Source organism: Schistocerca nitens, chromosome 1 (assembly GCF_023898315.1).
Source record: "Schistocerca nitens isolate TAMUIC-IGC-003100 chromosome 1, iqSchNite1.1, whole genome shotgun sequence".
In the NCBI taxonomy this organism is placed as follows: Eukaryota; Metazoa; Arthropoda; class Insecta; order Orthoptera; family Acrididae; genus Schistocerca; species Schistocerca nitens.
Window position 1 is genome coordinate 638,222,844 of NC_064614.1, and position 16,458 is coordinate 638,239,301.

The 16,458-nt window shown below is 41.6% G+C and overlaps 1 protein-coding gene across 1 annotated transcript in view; it reads right to left on the minus strand.

The window, feature by feature from the left end:
• Nucleotides 1-16,458, minus strand: part of LOC126258062 (choline transporter-like 1) — a 153,010-nt gene that overhangs the window by 101,698 nt on the left and 34,854 nt on the right. The window contains exon 3 of the mRNA XM_049955612.1: nt 7,466-7,611. Coding sequence (XP_049811569.1) covers nt 7,466-7,611 — 146 coding nt within the window. The remainder of the gene's footprint in view (nt 1-7,465; nt 7,612-16,458) is intronic.

The following is a 16,458-nucleotide window of genomic DNA, read 5'->3' on the forward strand; positions in this document are numbered from 1 at the left end:
GCTTCTTCCCATTTTCTGTTCAAAATCTGTATTTTCTCTCAATTTCTCAGTCAGTGTCTACCTTCCTTCCAAAATTCCTACTCACTACACGTCTCACTATTTTTTTCAGACTTTCTTCTTATTTTCCAAGCTTTTGAGTTTTTATACCTGCATTCATTGGTTTTACATTTATTTTATTTCATTTCAGTTCTTCTAGGTAGGAAAAGACAGATTGCTACTTACAGCGTAGAAAACATGTCAAGTTGCAGACAGGCACGATTAAAAGACACTCACATACAGCTTTTGGCCAAGCCTTCATCAATAGAGAGAGGGAGGGGGGGAGAGAGGGGGTGGGGGTGGGGAGAGAGAGAGAGACACACACACACACACACACACACACACACAGCAGGGAGAGAGAGAAACTCTGTCTGGTGGAGTGTGCAGAAACTAGACTGCCAACCGGCACAGCGTCATGAGGTTGAGGAGCAGGAAGGCACGGGAAAAAAGAAACAAATAAGGAGAGGAGCAGGGAAAGACAGGCGGATGCATTGGCAGAGGGCTGTAAATAAACGGGGTGGGAGATGATATGAGGAGAAGATAGGATGGGGGGGGGGGGGGGGGACTGTTTGGTGTAAGGTGTGGGGACAGTATGTTATGGGAGTGGAGAATGTGTTGTAAGGATAATTCCCATCTGCCCAGTTCAGAAAAGCTGGTGACGGAGGGTAGGATCCAGATGGCTCGGGTAGTGAAGAAGACATTGAAATTAAGTGTCTTTTGTTCAGCTGCATGTTGTGCCACTGGGTGATCTACTTTGCTCTTGACCACAGTTTGGCAGTGGCCATTCATCCTGATGGACAGCTGGTTGGTAGTGATACCATTATAAAAAGCTGCACAATGATTGTAGCAAAGCTGGTAAATGACATGGCTGGTTCCACAGGTGGCCCTGTCCCTGATAGGATAGCGTAAACCCTTGACAGGACTGGAATAGAAAATGCTGGGCGGGTTGACTAGGCAGGTTTTGCACCTGGGTCTTCCACATGGTATGATCCTTGTGCCAAGGGGTTGGGATTGGGAGTGACATACGGATGGAATAGGATGTCGTGTGGGTTGGATATCCCTCATTTCAGGGCATGATGATAGTTAATCAAAGCCCTGGTGAAGGATGTGGTTCAGTTGTTCCAGTCCAGGGTGGTACTGAGTGACAAAAGCGGGACAATTTTGTGGCTAACTTTGGTGATGGTGAGAGGATGGGGATTGTGAGGGTAAATGGAACAGGAGCTCTTTTTGCAGACTAGGTCTGGGGGATAGTGCCTATCTGTGAAGTCCTTGGTTGGACCCTAAGCATACTGAGCAAGGGAGTTTTTGTCACCGCAAATACACCATCCCTGGGTAGCCAGGCTATATGCGATTTTTTAGGTGTGAAAGGGATGACAGCTGTCGAAATGTAGGTACTGTTGGTGGTTGGCGAGTTTAATGTGGACAGAGGTATAGATTCAGCCAACTGAGAGGAGAAGCTGGCTACCCAGGGATGGTATATGCACAGTGACAAAAACTCCCTTGCTTGTTATGCTTAGGATACAACGAAGGACTTGACAGGCAAGCACTATCCCCCCCAGACCTAGTTTGCAAACAGATCTCCTGTTCCATTTCCCCTCACAATCCAGAGCCACCCACCACCCCCAAAAGCTGGCCACAAAGGAGTACCCCCTTTGTCACCAAGTACCACTCTGGACTGGAACAACTGAAGCACATCCTTTGCCAGGGTTTTGAGTTCCATCACCCACCCAATGTCTGCAACATCCTAGTCCATCCCTATGCCACTCCCAATCCCAACCCATTGGCACAAGGATCATGTGCCTTTGGAAGACACAGGTGCAAAACCTGTACAGTCCACCCACCCAGCACTGCTCATTCCAGTTCTGTAATAGGTTTACCCTACCCCATCAGGGGCTGGGCCACCTGTGAAAGCAGCCATGTCATTTACCAGCTCTGAGGCAATCATTGCACAGCTTTTTATGTTGGCATGACTACCAGCCAGCTGTTCACCATGATGAATGGCCAACACCAAACTGTGGAAAAGAGCAAAGAAGATCACCCTGTGGCACAACATGCAGCTGAACATAATACACTTGATTTCAATGGCTGCTTCACTACCCGAGCCATCTGGATCTTTCCCTCCACCACCAGCTTTTCTGAACTGGGCAGATGGGAGTTATCCTTACAACACATTCTCCACTCCCTTAACATACTGTCCCCACACCCTCTACCCAACAGTTTCCATCCCTTCTGCCCTATCATCTCCTCCCAATTCTCGTCTCACACCTTGTTTATTTGTAGCCCTATGCCAATGCATTCGCCCGTCTTTCTCCGCTCCTCTCCTTATTTGTTCCTTTTTTTCCTGCTTCCCTGCCCCACAAACTCCTGACGCTGTCGCTGTTGGCAGTCTAGTCCCTGCACTCTCCACCAAACAGCATTCATCTCTCTCCCCACCCGTACACTACTATGCATTAATCCACAATGACACATGTCAGTATACTCACGAACTGGTAAATGTGATGAACTGTGATCACTTCACCATCACGGGACATTTGCATGCAATGGGGAAGTTTCAAAAATCAGGTGTGTGGGTGTTATCTTCGCTAAGCCAAAACCACAAAAATCAGAAGGTGGTCATGTGTGCATTTCTGCTTGATCATCATCAACTGGCTCATGAACAACACTGATCATTCCTATACTGCAACATTATTGGTGATGAGAAATGCCATTTTTAAGCTAACAGGTACAAAGACCTGGGCACATCCACAAAATATAACGTTATGCATCTGGTGGAACAGCAACAATGTGGTGTACTATGAACTGCCTTTCCCAGTTGTAATCATCACTTCTGACATTCATTGTCAATAACTGAGACGTCTTGCAGACACACTCCAGGAGCAATGACCAGGAAGACTGTGTGAAGTGATGCTAACTCCACAATAAAAACCACCCACATTCTGCTAGACTGACAAAAAACACTGTACAGGAGATGGGTTGGGAAGTCATTCCACACCCACTTTATTCAGCTGATTTTGCACCCTCAGATTTTCACCTTTCCACTGTCTATTGAACAACCTTCAAGGAACTTCCTTTCTGGATGAAAATGTGCTTCGAACATGGCTGGACGAGTTCTTTTTTTCAAAACCAAGTGATTTTTCCAGTCACAGATTCAAAACATTATCTCAGCATTGGCGACTGTTGTAAATAGTGAAGGACAATATATTACTGATGAATAAATTTTCTATCATGTGTATCTGTTGTATTTATTAAACTTATGCATCATCCCAATACAATGGTCATTTCAAAAATAACACTGGTTGGTGATATTGAGGATTGGAAGGCACAGCAATAGTTGAGATTACACAACTCTCTGTTCAGACATTTGAGGTACAAGCATGCTAACCATCCTTCCTCTTTAAAGTATCATAAGCTTGAAAACGAGTTTGCACCAATATTGGGTAAGCCTACTATGTCTGGTGGAAATCAAAGATAATACCTTAAGGTAATTAATTCCTTCCTTCCTTCATTCACTCATCTTCTGTAGATCCCTTCAAGGAAAAGCTTCTTGGGTGTGGAATGAGTCAAGTTATACAAGGGGGAAGTCACAGAATTTTAATTATCACCATGAAAAAATAAAGTTACTCAATTAATTTTTTGTTTGTTTGCTGGTATATGTCTGCAGTCCTGGTACACACTGAAATCTTTGTACCACAGTAGGTTACCAGAGGAACCAAAACAAAATGGCAGAGCCCACTGATACTGTCAAGAAGTATTATTACTGGAAAGATTCTCAATCCCATAATTAAGGTTATGGTCCAAACTTCTGCTTTTCCTGCCCACTATTATTTCATGATCTCTTCCAAGATCCTTCCCCAAAGAGCCTAAATCACAGGTGTCATTGCTGAGCCCTACACTTGGCTTAAAAATAATAGTTACTAAGTAATTACCTCCCAAATAATTCTTTACTAGTTCCAACATTCCCCTCCCATGAATACTAACCAGCAATAAAACCTCCTTCATCTTCCCAGGCTTAACTTTTACTTTATGCTATGTAGTGTCAGACTGCTACTGAACTTGTTTGGTTGATTGAATGCTTTCATCCACCAAATCCACAGCACTGAAGCTATTGCTAGACTGAATTTATTGGACATGATATATCTGCTGCTGCTAATGATTATGGGTTTAATGAGATATAAATTTTTCTATTCACACCACAGGAGGGAATCAGTGTACACAATCTGCCTGCATCTAGAGCAAATTCTATGTGCATATGTTAAAAAGTGTTCGGGGGGGGATGTGGGAAACCATCTAAAAACCACATCCAGGCTCGCCAGCAAACCAACTGTCATTATTAATCCACGGTGTGGTTTCGAACTGGAGCCAGCATGCCTCCCCAGCCTGGAAGCAGGTCCTTTAATGCACATTGTTATCTGGGCAGGTACTTGCTATATCTCATGGTTCTTTTCACTGATTTGAAACCTTGACTGTAATCCAGTCTTCTGTTCTCTCCCACACATGACCATTGCAAACTGTTGCTTGCAAGACTGCTAACTCTTCTTCTACTACTGTCAAATCAGTTTGAATTTTCATGACATGGAGCTTTCTTAGCTTTCTTTCCAGTACTGTATAGTGGAAGTAACATTCACTGCATGCTCAAAACTGACCAGCTTCATTTCTCATGTAGGCTGTATAACAGTACCCCATATGTAAACCACACTGATATTCCTCACAAAGATTGCCATTCCTGTCAATTCTGCAACAATAAGCACACTTGTCCATTTTGAGTCAGTTTTGGCTAAAGGTTTTTGGTTCAGAACTATAGACAGCAAAAATCCAACACTAAACCATAGTGCCTTAAATGAGGTTTGCAAAAAGTTAATGTAATACTTTTCTTACATAAGGGGTGTTCAAAAAGAAATGAACCGGAGTCATAATTACAGAAACCAGTACCTGTATGTTAGAAGTATTGACCCTTGCTGTTGAGACACTTGTTCCACTCTGACACAACGCAGTAAATGGCTGTCTCATAAAATTCCCAGGGCTGCGATGTTAACCAGTTCCGAACGTACAGCTAGACGTCGTCGTCCGAGGTGAATTGTTTGCCCCCTCAGAGCCTTTTTAAGGGGACCAAAAATGGCATAATAACGGAGAGAGGTCCGGACTGTACGGAGGGTGGCCAAGAACCTCCCATTTGAATTTCTGAACAAGTGCCGCGACTGTGTTGACCATTGATGCTTTGCATTGTCATGGAGCAGAATGACCCCATGGGTGACATTGCCTGGTCGTTTTCATTTGATCACTTGGCGAAAGGTTTGTGAATAACGCTGGGCATTCACTTTTGTCCCATGCTGCAGTAAGTGACTCAGAAGGGAGCCATCCTGGTCAAAGAAGGTCAGCATAACCTTTCTTGCACTCATGTGGATGGCCTTGGCTTTTTTTGGTGGTGGTGACCCTGGATGCTCCCAGTGGAGACTTTGTCATTTTGATTCTGATTAGAAGTGATGACACCACTCGTGCCAGGAATGCATTCCCTTCCCGAGCATAGCGCTGCAGATGAGGAAGACAGTGGGCCATTCGAAATGCTTCCTGGTGTGGTTGAAGACTGTGGGACACACATTCGGCACACACTTTGTGCATGTGCAGTTGTTCCTTCATGATGGTGTGAACACTTCCAATGCTCAAGCCAACCACGGTGGCTATGGCTTTCACTGTCACTCAGCGGTCCTGGGTAATGCGTGCATCCACCAGCTGGGTGATGTCATCGGTAATGCAGTGTGGTGCTCCAGACTGTGCATTATCAGCTAACAACACCCGTCCTTCCATGAAGCATTTGTGCCACGCCTTGACCCTTGCAAGGGACATTTGTCGATGAATGTCCACTCCTCCTACTGCTTCTGCTGTCAGAAAACACAACACCTCTTTGCTCTTCTTTTGATGTCTCCATGTCATTGTCTGCAATGTGACTGGCAGCACTGGATGATTGATGCATGCTGCTGTTAGCTCTGTGATGTCACATGATGTGAACCCGTGCGCTCTAGTGACGGACTGAACTTCCACGCTCTGGTCCGAACCACACCTTGTTACACACCCCATGATATTACTCTCCTGTCACCGGTTTGCACATTCCAGACTCTGGCTCATTTCTTTTAGAATGCCCCTTATAGTTGTATGAGCATAAATGATACCCAAGAAAGGTAGGAAACATTAACAGATGAATTCCCAAACTTATGACAGATGCCAGTTAAAAAGATTGTTATGTGATGTAAAGAATTTTCTGAATTTACTTGGATTCCACAAAAGTCAATATTCCAGAGACAACCCAATTTTTCTGCATGATGTGTTCTTCACTACCTGACTGCTGAACTGAAGTAGGAATGGAAAGACATAGCAGCCTTTATTGCAACAAATATATAATGTTGAAAGTAAAACATTCTTGCAATCAGACTGTCACTATTGTGGGAAACATACATGAGAAACTTCGACCCAGAGTTTAAATCACAGTCCAGCAATGGGAGAGGACAAGTTTCCCCATGACCAAAAAAGTTCAACAAGCCCAGCTAAAGTGAATAGCTATGATCACCATCATGTCAAACAATGTTCCCTGTCAATCAAGTGTTACCACAGTTATCATCATGACATGCAAAAAACTGTGGAGAAAATCCACAAAACACAAACTCTGTTGCCCAAGACAGGAGCACTCATTCTCCTCAGTAACTCTCACCTGCACTTCAGAATCGCTGTAACTGAAGAGTTGTGAAAATATGGAAGAAAAATATTATTGCATGTTCTTCGCGGTCTGTACGTTAAGTCCACTACACTTTGGCTTAAGTCCAAAACTGAAACAAACTATGCAGGGTCATCATTTTACTTCTCTAGAAGAGCTTCCGTCCACCCTTACCTGAGCCATCTACCAGGAACATGGAAAACAAAAGCCCATCTGTCTGGAATGAGGGAAGACTGCAATTTAATATCCTGTTGACAAAGAGGTCATTACAGATGGAGCTTAATATCACACTGGACAAGATGGGGCAGAAACTAGCAGAATCTTTTCCTAAGGAAGCATTCTCCCATTTGCCTTACATGCCATAAGGACATCACAGAAGGTTTAAATCTGGATGGTTGGACAGGGGTTCAAACGAAACTCACTCTGACTGTGAATCCATTGTTACAACTACTGCACGAACTTGCTTGGTCCAGGGAGAGCAACATTGCCATTGAGATGCAAAGAGAGAGTATTAAAGGATTGTAAAGAGATACTTTAAAATAAATACACATCTCAGTTAATAAAAGTTGTATGTTTTATTTGTTTATGACCCTAATATGTGGGAATCCTGAAACATGGTCAACCCATAGACTTCACAATTTTGTTGTTGTTTAGACAGCTGGGACATAAATTCTTCTCCTGTGTATCAAATATTTTAATTATCAAAACATTTATTTTATTCCTTACCTTTTGTTAGTTGTGTCCAGACCTGAAAGTGAGAGATTTCCAATTTTCTCATTGTTCCGAGACCCACAAGTGTTTCCAAAGCTGTCATATCCATTTACTAATCTCAGAGGGTTGCCATAGACAATGGCAAATGCAGCTATGAACACCTATGAACAAAAGGAAAAATCTACATGGAAATTGTACAATAAATGAAGGGGAAAAAAGAAATGTCATCAGTTTATAATTTGGCTGAGTGAAGAGTGTGGCTACTTTAACAAAACTCTTTTAATACTGCATAATAAGAAACTGGAAAACGAATCACTGTCCAGTAAAAAGTAAGAGGCAGCAGAACAAAAATTTACTTTCATTAAAATCATTCAGCATGTACTGCCACGTCATTCTATAAAACACTTTAATAAACTGATGTTTTGGCTGAGTTGCAGTAGCCTTTCCCAAGACAAAGTGACATAACACGCTATGGTCAGTTCTGGCAAATTACATAAAAAGGCAGTATTAAATTTATTTATCACAACATTTCAGGAGTGACAGTAATGAGTCATTTCAGACTTTTTTTCATGACAGCAACTATGAATACAAAATTCTTGGTTCAGGTGCCACAACTGGTCATCACTGATTGGCTTCCATTCAAACATATGAACTAAATCTACATCTACATCTATATCTACATCCACATACATACTCTGCAAGCCACCATATGGTGAATGGTGGAGGGTATGTTGTACTATTATTAATCATTTCTCTTCTTCTTCCACTTACAAATAGAGGGTGGGGAAAAAGCCTATCTATATGCCTCCGTACGAGCCCTAATTCCTACGTTCATGGTCCTTGGCAAGATGTATGCTGGCAGCAGTAAGATAATTCTACAGCCAGCTTCAAATGCCAGTTCTCTAAATTTTCTCAACTGCTTTCCTCAAAAAGAACACTGACTTCCCTCTGTAATTCTTGCATGTTGATCAAACCTACCAATAGCAAATCTAGAGCTTACCTCTGAACTGCTTTCATGTCTTTCTTTAATGTGACCTGGTGGAGAACCAAAACACACAAGCAGTACTTAAGAATGGTTTGTACGAGTGTTCTATATGTGGCCTCCTTTACAGATGAGCTACTCTTTCCTAAAACCCTCCCAATAAACCACAGTCGACCATTCGCTTTCCCTCTATAATCTTTACGTGCTCATTCCACTGCAATGGTAAACCTAGATATTTAATTGACCTGGCTGTGTCAAGTAGCACACTACTCTAATGCTGTATTTGAACATTATGGGATTATCTTTCCAATTTGTGTACATTAGCTTACATTTTTCTACATTTGAGGTAGCTGGTATTCATTACACCAATTAGAAATTTTCTCTAATTTATCTTGTATCCTCCTCATTCAATGATGAGACCTTTCCATACTCCACAGCATCAGCCACAGATTGCTGTTCACCCTGTCCATCAGATCATTTATGTCTATAGAGAATAATAATAGCAGTCCTATCACACTTCATGGGGCACTACCGCTGGTACCTTCAACTCTGATAACACTCACCATCAAGAACAACATACTGGCTCCTATTATAAGAAGTCTTCAAATCACTCACTCATCTGGAAAACTATTCTGTATGGCCATACCTTCAGTAACAGAGTCTGCAGTGGTGTAACATGTCAACCACTTCTCGGAAATCTAGGAATAAGGAAGCTGCCTGTTGCCCTTCATCCTCAGTTCGCAGGATATCATGTGATAAAAGCTTTTAATTTGGCTACTGGAGAACACCTACTAATGTTAACAAAGGGCCACTTTGAATGCTAAAAGGACCATGGGGTACATAAGTTTCAATGGCATGAGATGTTATTCATATTGCCTGGGTTCACAGTGTCAGTTACTTTGAGGATACAATGAAGAAGCAAGGTACTCAACTAGAAAGCAACTTCCAGATAAACCAAATTGCTGGGTAAGCTCACAGTGTTTTTTTTTTTTTTTTTTTTTTTTTTTTTTTTAAGATAGTAAGATTTTTCTCTCTGTTGAATTATTATTTTCTATTAACATGTCAATCATAAAGCTAGACCCAGGAATTTTATGTGCTGCACCTTAAATTTTTTGCTGTTTGCGTGGTTATAAATGACTTATCGTTGAAGAAAACAAGAAATAATCCTACTAACTATAAGTCTATTGTAACTTTTTCAGAATTAGCATTTTTCGCAGGCATCACTCTAGGATTGTGTTCTTCTCCCACACCTTTAATTCTCCTAAAAAATTATGCTTTTGCCTATATTTGGCCTGCAAAAGTTCTTTTTGGCAGACATGTATTCAAAAGCTTACCCAGCAATTTGGCTTATCCTCAAGTTGCTCTCCAGTTGCTTACCTTCATTATAAATGGTTCAAATGGCTCTGAGTACTATGGTACTTATTATCTGAGGTCATCAGTCCCCTAGACTTAGAACTACTTAAACCTAACTAACCTAAGGACATCAGACACATCCATGCCCGAGGCAGGATTCGAACCTGCGACTGCAGCAGCAGCAGCGTGGTCCCGGACTGAATCCCCTAGAACTGCTCGGCCACAATGGTCGGCACATACCTTCATTATATCCCCAAAGTAACTGACACTGTGACCCCAAGCAATATGAATAACTTCCTATGCCATTGAAATTAGGCCTACTTTTTGGCTTCTTGGTCTGAAATGCACATCCTATACGGCACCTGTAGGCCTGGACGCTCTACACTCTCTCCACATTTCTCCCCTCCTCTTCCAACTTGTGCTCACTCCCAAAAAGAGAGGTAAAGTATTCAGGAATATTTTTATATTTTTAGGGATTTATTTTCACAGGAAAGCCTATTGTATACACACATCCAATAGAAGTAGAAAAGGTATCATATACCTTTGGCAGAAATATTCTGAGACAGGACATATAGTGAAAAAACTGACAAAATACTAATGCAAAATTTGAGTATATGAGTATATCAATAAGATAAGAAACTGCAAAGTATGCCCATCTCGATTATTTTTGTCAATAAAAAAAGGAAATTACGAAAATTCATGGCAAGACAGAGAATGTAAGCACATCAGTTCTAACAACTGTAACCACAGATTAAAAATATTTGCAGGACTGTGGCTCGAACCTGGGGCTTGTGTTTTGCAGGCAAATACTCTACTGACTGAGATGTCAAAGCACGACACAAGACCCGCCCTCACAGCTTTACTTCTGCCAGGACCTCATCTCCTTCCTTCCAAATGCCACAAAAGTTTTCCTGCATATATTCCAGAACTAGTATTCCTGGAAGAAATAACACTGCAGAGAATGGCTTAGCTACAGTCTGGAGGGTTGTTTCCAAAATGACAATTTCACTCTGCAGCAGCATGCGCACTGATCTGAAACCTTATGGCAGATTAAAACTGTGTCCTGGACTGGGACTCAAACCTGCAATCTTACACTTTTGTGGGCTAAAACATGTATCCACAATATCCTTACTTGTAGGAGCACTAGTCCCACAAGGTATGCAGGGGAACTTCTATGAAGTAAAGCTGTGAGGACAGATCATGAGTCATGCTTGAATAGCTCACACGGTATACTGCTTGCTCTTGAAGGGCACAGTCTGGCATACAGTTTTAATCTGCCAGGAAGTTTCAAATCAGTACACACTTTGCTGCAGATGAAAATTCTGGAATGGAGACCACACACTGATTGCAAGATGCCTATCTCATGCCCACTCCACAAGCAGAAGCAGTTTGAGGAATATACAAGACAAGTGAAGCTTCTGTGACTTGGGTTCTTTACTGCTTGTTTAATGTTCATTTTTTTTCTTTTTTGGTCTACATACAAGATGCTGAAACAAAAAATGCAGGCTGGAAGAATGTATGACATTATTAAACAGTTTAGCAGTGACAGTATTCAGGGTGGTGTTCTGATGAAAGGTGCACAACTGTAATGTCCCAATTGCAACTGATGAAAAGCAGCAACAAAATCATATACAACACATGTGGAAAGCACAAAGCACACAGAAACAAAAAAAACAGAGGTGCTAAAGAGAGGCTCAGGGAAGTGTCACTGGCTGACCACTTACAAGAATCATGGGCAAACCTGGCACCCTCTCGACACGTTACAAACATTTCCCTAAAATTTTTGGAAACACGCTGGGCAAATCAAAAAATTTTAAAACTCTCGCCACATTCATTTCAACATTACTCAAAACAGTGGGTAAACCTGTTGGCAAATCTGCCACTACTCACTGGTCAGAAAATAAAACACAATCCAATAAAATGTGGCACACAGTGACCTCTGCGTCACAGGGCTGTGGCCTATGTGATGTGTATGGCAACAGTGCAGTGATACAGTGGGTCTGACGGCATTTCCAACAAGTGGTATTCCTGCTTCCAAACTCAGCAAGCTCACTGTGAAATCATTTCTGGATATGCATACTAAAAAGTAAGTCCCCAATGACAGACCTTCATGACACTTGCATCTTCAGGAGAAATAGCATTACAAATCAAATGAGTAGTAGCTAATAATCAAGGATATTTTATTGTAGATGAAACTACTGACAATCTGAACAAATATGTATTAAGACTTTTAGTGGGACCCAGGATGGAATCTCATGCTTTTGTTAATCTGCATTCTTAACAATTCCACAATGATACAAAGTTTCAACATTGCATATTTTGTATTGTTGGCTGATGGAGTGAAATGTGATGAAGTGTGGACTGTGGGACTGTGCTTGCAGATCAAGCCTCTTACATTTTACTTGCATTTTCCAATCTCAAATCTATGTTCCTCGGCTTAAAACATTTGACCTGCTTAGTGCACAATATTTATCAAGTTTGTGAGGCAATAGAAACAAATGTGAACAAGTTTTCATCTTTCATTAAGAAAGTCTTCAGAAAGCTAATGCCGTTACAAAAGTATATAAAAATCACAACATTTCCTTCACCATCTTACTGCATCATTACTAGATGGGGTTCTTACATTAAGCTGCAGTATTTAAGTGTAACAATTTTTAGGTTGTATGCAGATATTTTTATATGGTTGGCCAGATGATCCTTCACTGTAAGAAAGTTGTATACGGACACTACTCCTTGACAGCAAACTGGATAAGAAGTGCTTTGAAGAAGAAGCACAGTGGACCATGTTGACAGATGTCAAGGATGTGCTTTAAGGTACTGGAAACCAGAAGTGCAAGCAAAGCTTGCACAAATGTATTGATGTAGAGGACACGCAAAACAAGAATACTTATTTAACATTTGTGTGTGTGTGTGTGTGTGTGTGTGTGTGTGTGTGTGTGTGTGTGTGTGGGTTTGGAGCTTAGGGTACTCAATGGCAAGGTTACAGTGCTCTTATGCACATTAAAGAAACAAATGTGGATGTTGTTGTTGTGGTCTTCAGTCCTGAGACTGGTTTGATGCAACTCTCCATGCTGCTCTATCCTGTGCAATCTTCTTCATCTCCCAGTGCCTAGTGCAGCCTACATCCTTCTGAATCTGCTTAGTGTATTCATCTATTGGTCTCCCTCTACGATTTTTACCCTCCACACTGCCCTCCAATGCTAAATTTGTGATCCCTTGATGCCTCAAAACATGTCCTACCAACCGATCCCTTCTTCTAGTCAAGTTGTGCCACAAACTTCTCTTCTCCCCAATCCTATTCAATACCTCCTCATTAGTTACATGATCTACCCACCTTATCTTCAGCATTCTTCTGTAGCACCACATTTCAAAAGCTTCTATTCTCTTCTTGTCCAAACTAGTTATTGTCCATGTTTCACTTCCATACATGGCTACACTCCATACAAATACTTTCAGAAACGACTTCCTGACACTTAAATCTATACCCGATGTTAACAAATTTCTCTTCTTCAGAAACGATTTCCTTGCCATTGCCAGTCTACATTTTATACCCTCTACTTTGACCATCATCAGTTATTTTACTCCCTAAATAGCAAAACTCCTTTACTACTTTAAGTGTCTTACTTCCTAATCTAATTCCCTCAGCATCACCTGATTTAATTTGACTACATTCCATTATCCTCATTTTGCTTTTGTTGATGTTCATCTTATATCCTCCTTTCAACACACTGTCCATTCCGTTCAACTGCTCTTCCAAGTCCTTTGCTGTCTCTGACAGAATTACAATGTCATCGGCGAACCTCAAAGTTTTTACTTCTTCTCCATGAATTTTAATACCTACTCCGAATTTTTCTTTTGCTTCCTTTACTGCTTGCTCAATATACAGATTGAATAACATCGGGGAGAGGCTACAACCCTGTCTCACTCCTTTCCCAACCACTGCTTCCCTTTCATGCCCCTCGACTCTTATAACTGCCATCTGGTTTCTGTACAAATTGTAAATAGCCTTTCGCTCCCTGTATTTTACTCCTACCACCTTCAGAATTTGAAAGAGAATATTCCAGTTAACACTGTCAAAAGCTTTCTCTAAGTCTACAAATGCTAGAAACGTAGGTTTGCCTTTCCTTAACCTTTCTTCTAAGATAAGTCGTAAGGTTAGTATTGCCTCACGTGTTCCAACATTTCTACGGAATCCAAACTGATCTTCCCCGAGATCCGCTTCTACCAGTTTTTCCTTTCGTCTGTAAAGAATTCGCCTTAGTATTTTGCAGCTGTGACTTATTAAACTGATAGTTCGGTAATTTTCACATCTGTCAACACCTGCTTTCTTTGGGATTGGAATTATTATATTCTTCTTGAAGTCTGAGGGTATTTCGCCTGTCTCATACATCTTGCTCACCAGATGGTAGAGTTTTGTCATGACTGGCTCTCCCAAGGCCACCAGTAGTTCTAATGGAATGTTGTCTACTCCCGGGGCCTTGTTTCGACTCAGGTCTTTCAGTGCTCTGTCAAACTCTTAATGCAGTATCTTATCTCCCATTTCATCTTCGTCTACATCCTCTTCCATTTCCATAATATTGTCCTCAAGCACATCGCCCTAGTATAAACCCTCTATATACTCCGTCCACCTTCCTGCCTTCCCTTCTTTGCTTAGAACTGGGTTTCCATCTGAGTTCTTGATATTCATACAAGTGGTTCTCTTCTCTCCAAAGGTCTCTTTAATTTTCCTGTAGGCAGTATCTATCTTACCCCCAGTGAGACAAGCCTCTATATCCTTACATTTGTCCTCTAGCCATCCCTGCTTAGCCATTTTGCACTTCCTGTCGATCTCATTTTTGAGACGTTTGTATTCCTTTTTGCCTGCTTCATTCACTGCATTTTTATATTTTCTCCTTTCATCAATTAAATTCAATATTTCTTCTGTTACCCAAGGATTTCTATTAGCCCTCGCCTTTTTACCTACTTGATCGTCTGCTGCCTTCACTACTTCATCCCTCAGAGCTACCCATTCTTCTTCTACTGTATTTCTTTCCCCTATTCCTGTCAATTGTTCCCTTATGCTCTCCCTGAAACTCTCTACAACCTCTGGTTCTTTCAGTTTATCCAGGTCCCAACTCCTTAAATTCCCACCTTTTTGCAGTTTCTTCAGTTTCAATCTGCAGTTCATAACCAATAGATTGTGGTCAGAATCCACATCTGCCCCTGGAAATGTCTTACAATTTAAAACCTGGTTCCTAAATCTCTGTCTTACCATTATATAATCTATCTGATACCTTTTAGTATCTCCAGGATTCTTCCAGGTATACAACCTTCTTTTATGATTCTTGAACCAAGTGTTAGCTATGATTCAGTTATGCTCTGTGCAAAATTCTACAAGGCGGCTTCCTCTTCCATTTCTTCCCCCCAATCCATATTCACCTACTATGTTTCCTTCTCTCCCTTTTCCTACTGACGAATTCCAGTCACCCATGACTATTAGATTTTCGTCTCCCTTCACTACCTGAATAATTTATCTCGTCATACATTTCTTCAATTTCTTCATCATCTGCAGAGCTAGTTGGCATATAAACTTGTACTACTGTAGTAGGCATGGGCTTTGTGTCTATCTTGGCCACAATAATGCGTTCACTATGCTGCTTGTAGTAGCTAACCCGCACTCCTATTTTTTTATTCATTATGAAACCTACTCCTGCATTACCCCTATTTGATTTTGTATTTATAACCCTGTATTCACCTGACCAAAAGTCTTGTTCCTCCTGCCACCGAACTTCACTAATTCCCACTATATCTAACTTTAACCTATCCATTTCCCTTTTTAAATTTTCTAACCTACCTGCCCGATTAAGGGATCTGACATTCCACACTCTGATCCGTAGAACGCCAGTTTTCTTTCTCCTGATAATGACGTCCCCTTGAGTAGTCCCCGCCCAGAGATCCGAATAGGGGACTATTTTACCTCCGGAATATTTTACCCAAGAGGACACCATCATCATTTAATCATACAGTAAAGCTGCATGTCCTCGGGAAAAATTACGGCTGTAGTTTCCCCTTGCTTTCAGCCGTTCGCAGTACCAGCACAGCAAGGCCGTTTTGGTTAATGTTACAAGGCCAGATCAGTCCATCATCCAGACTGTTGCCCCTGCAACTACTGAAAAGGCTGCTGCCCCTCTTCAGGAACCACATGTTTGTCTGGCCTCTCAACAGATACCCCTCCGTTGTGGTTGCACCTACAGTACGGCCATCTGTAGCGCTGAGGCACGCAAGCCTCCCCACCGACGGCAAGGTCCATGGTTCATGGGGGGGCAAATGTGGATAAAATTATGAAAATGTTATTGCACAATGAAGAAAAAGCCTATAAAATGACACTCATGCACTCATTCCCACTTCAACACATGGACTACACAAACTCTCATTTCACACACCTTAATACAATGGAGAAAGGTCATATATCTCAGATTAAAACAGAAACAAAAAACAGAGATGCTAAAAGAGAGGCTCAGGGAAGTGTCACTGGCTGACCACTTACAAGAATCATGGGCGAACCCGGCACCCACTCAACACGTTACAAACATTTCCCTAAAATTTTTGGAAACACGCTGGGCAAATCAAAAAATTTTAAAACTCTCGCCACATTCATTTCAACATTACTCAAAACAGTGGGTAAACCTGTTGG